At 44.0% G+C, this 2165-nt stretch overlaps 1 protein-coding gene across 1 annotated transcript; it reads right to left on the reverse strand.

Moving 5' to 3' along the window:
* Positions 1-389: 389 nt before the first annotated feature.
* LOC138407755 (zinc finger BED domain-containing protein 5-like) lies at positions 390-1836 on the reverse strand. Its single transcript, XM_069525165.1, is given in 1 exon segment — positions 390-1836. A coding segment is annotated over 1 exon segment (1329 nt). The 5' UTR covers positions 1738-1836; the 3' UTR covers positions 390-408.
* Positions 1837-2165: the final 329 nt, after the last annotated feature.

Here is a 2165-nt window from a genome sequence, read left to right on the forward strand (position 1 = left end):
CCTCAACCTTTTTTAACAAATAAAAGTAAACTGCCATAAACTACAGGTTGCAATGAATAAACTATATAATTATTTTAAGTTAACAACTAAGGTGCAAGCAAAACCAAACCAAGCGTAACTGTTTTCAAGCACCTTATTAACTGTGTAATTGTGTTCAGTGTAACAGGTTTCTTTTTTTCTTTTTTATATTAAACATCGCTATGAATGCAATTGTCAAACATTGACTCTCAGCAAAAATGGGTTTTAAAACATGACCAACTCCCTGAGAAGAAAAAAAAAAAACCTAAAGATTTGTTGTGCAAAAGTGACACCTTTAATCCTTACATCTTTTCAGTGACTGGCGTGGGCCTGCTTCATGCTGCAGATCTTCTCAAATCTGGGTTGCAGTTTTGAGATTGCCACTCTGAGTTAATTTTCAATGTCCAGCTTTGATCTGTATTTTGTCTTGATTGAGGCCACAGCAGAAAAACCTATCTCACATAGGTAGGATGTGGCAAAAGGAAGAAGTATGGCCAGGGCTCTCTTACCTAGCAGTGGGTAATCTTTTTCCACTCCAATCCAAAATGCAGCCAGTGTCTTTGACTGAAACTGCAGCCTCATTGTTGAATCAGAGGTGATATCAATGAACTGTTCCTCCTCTGATGTGCTGAAGTCGGCAGGTGGTGTTGCACTGAAGGGGTCAAGGATCCAGTCATATTCTTTGGGATCCTGCATCAGGAAATATTTCTGGAAATGTTTCTGAAGGGCAGAGATGTGTGCTTTCATGCATGGGGTCACTGTGTTCTGCAGTTTGTTGTCTTCAATGAATGATTTTAGGTTTTCAAATGAGTCCACATTTCCATCCTTCACTCGCTGCTGCCACATCTCAAGTTTTCTGGTGAATGATGTGATTTTATCTGCCAGATGTGGGAGGTGTGTATTTGTGCCCTGCAACTGCAAATTCACTTCATTGAGTTTCAGAAACATGTCACTGAGTTATGCAAATTTCATGAGGAACTTGTTACATTAAAATTTGTGGGCAAGATCATTGCCCTCTTCTTTCAAAAAGATGCAGATTTCATCTCGCAGTTCAAACACCCTGGACAGTACCTTCCCACGTGACAGCCATCGGGACTCGCTGTGAAATAGAACAGCTGTGTGGTCGGAGCCCATTTCCTCGCACAGTGCCGAAAAAATCCGGGCTTTGACAGGTCGTGTTTTAATGTAGTTGACAGTGGCAATGACGTCGTTCATTACATCATTCAGCTCGGGACTCAGCTGTTTAGATGCCAGTGCTTCGCGGTGTATCATGCAGTGCGTCCACTGCGCATTGGGGGAGACGCGCTTGATGAGCGCTTGCAGCCCTGCCCGTTTCCCAGCCATAGCCTGCGCCCCGTCAGTGTAGATCCCCACACAGTCCTCCCATTTCAGGTTGGCCTCTTTCAAGTACGAGTCAATGATTTTAAACAGTTCTTCTGCTGTGGCTCTGCCGGTGACTTGTTTGCAGAAAAGCAATTCCTCCCTCATGTCATCTCCATCTATGAATCTGACGTAAGTAATCAATAAACAGTCTTTGTTACTGTCAGTGGCTTCATCCATCTGGAGTGAAAAGCGGCTGTCACGCACCTTGTCATTAAGCTGCTCCTCTATGTCCTTTGACATGTCATAAATGCGCCTGCTGATGGTGTTGTTGGACAGAGGAATAGCCCTTAGTTTGCTGGCTGCAGTGTCATCAAGCATAGTTGAAACCATGTCCATAGCACAGGGAAGTATTAATTCCTCCGCTATTGTGTGCGGCTTTTTACACTGTGCCACTCGGTAAGCAACTTTATATGAGGCGAGTTGAGCATTTGCCGACAACGGATGCAGCTTTAGTAAATAGGGACTGTTGAGCACGGCACAACTGGCTTGTCTTTGTGCTCTGGATGTTTTGTCTCCAAGTGGCGTCTGAGCTTGTTCGGTTTCAAGCTGTCCCAAGCTAGCACTTTAAGACAGACAACACACTGCGGTCTCTCCTCGTTACCCACCGTTGTACAGGTGAAGCCAAAGACAAGATATGTGTCGTCATATTTTCTTGTCTTTGCCTTAGACGGAACTTGCTTTGAAAGCGATGCTTCATCCTCTGCTTTACGTTTACGTGCAACCCAGTCTCATCTGAAAACGTGTAATAGCTACGTTGGTCCACT

Source organism: Paralichthys olivaceus, chromosome 5 (assembly GCF_024713975.1).
Source record: "Paralichthys olivaceus isolate ysfri-2021 chromosome 5, ASM2471397v2, whole genome shotgun sequence".
Classification (NCBI taxonomy): Eukaryota; Metazoa; Chordata; class Actinopteri; order Pleuronectiformes; family Paralichthyidae; genus Paralichthys; species Paralichthys olivaceus.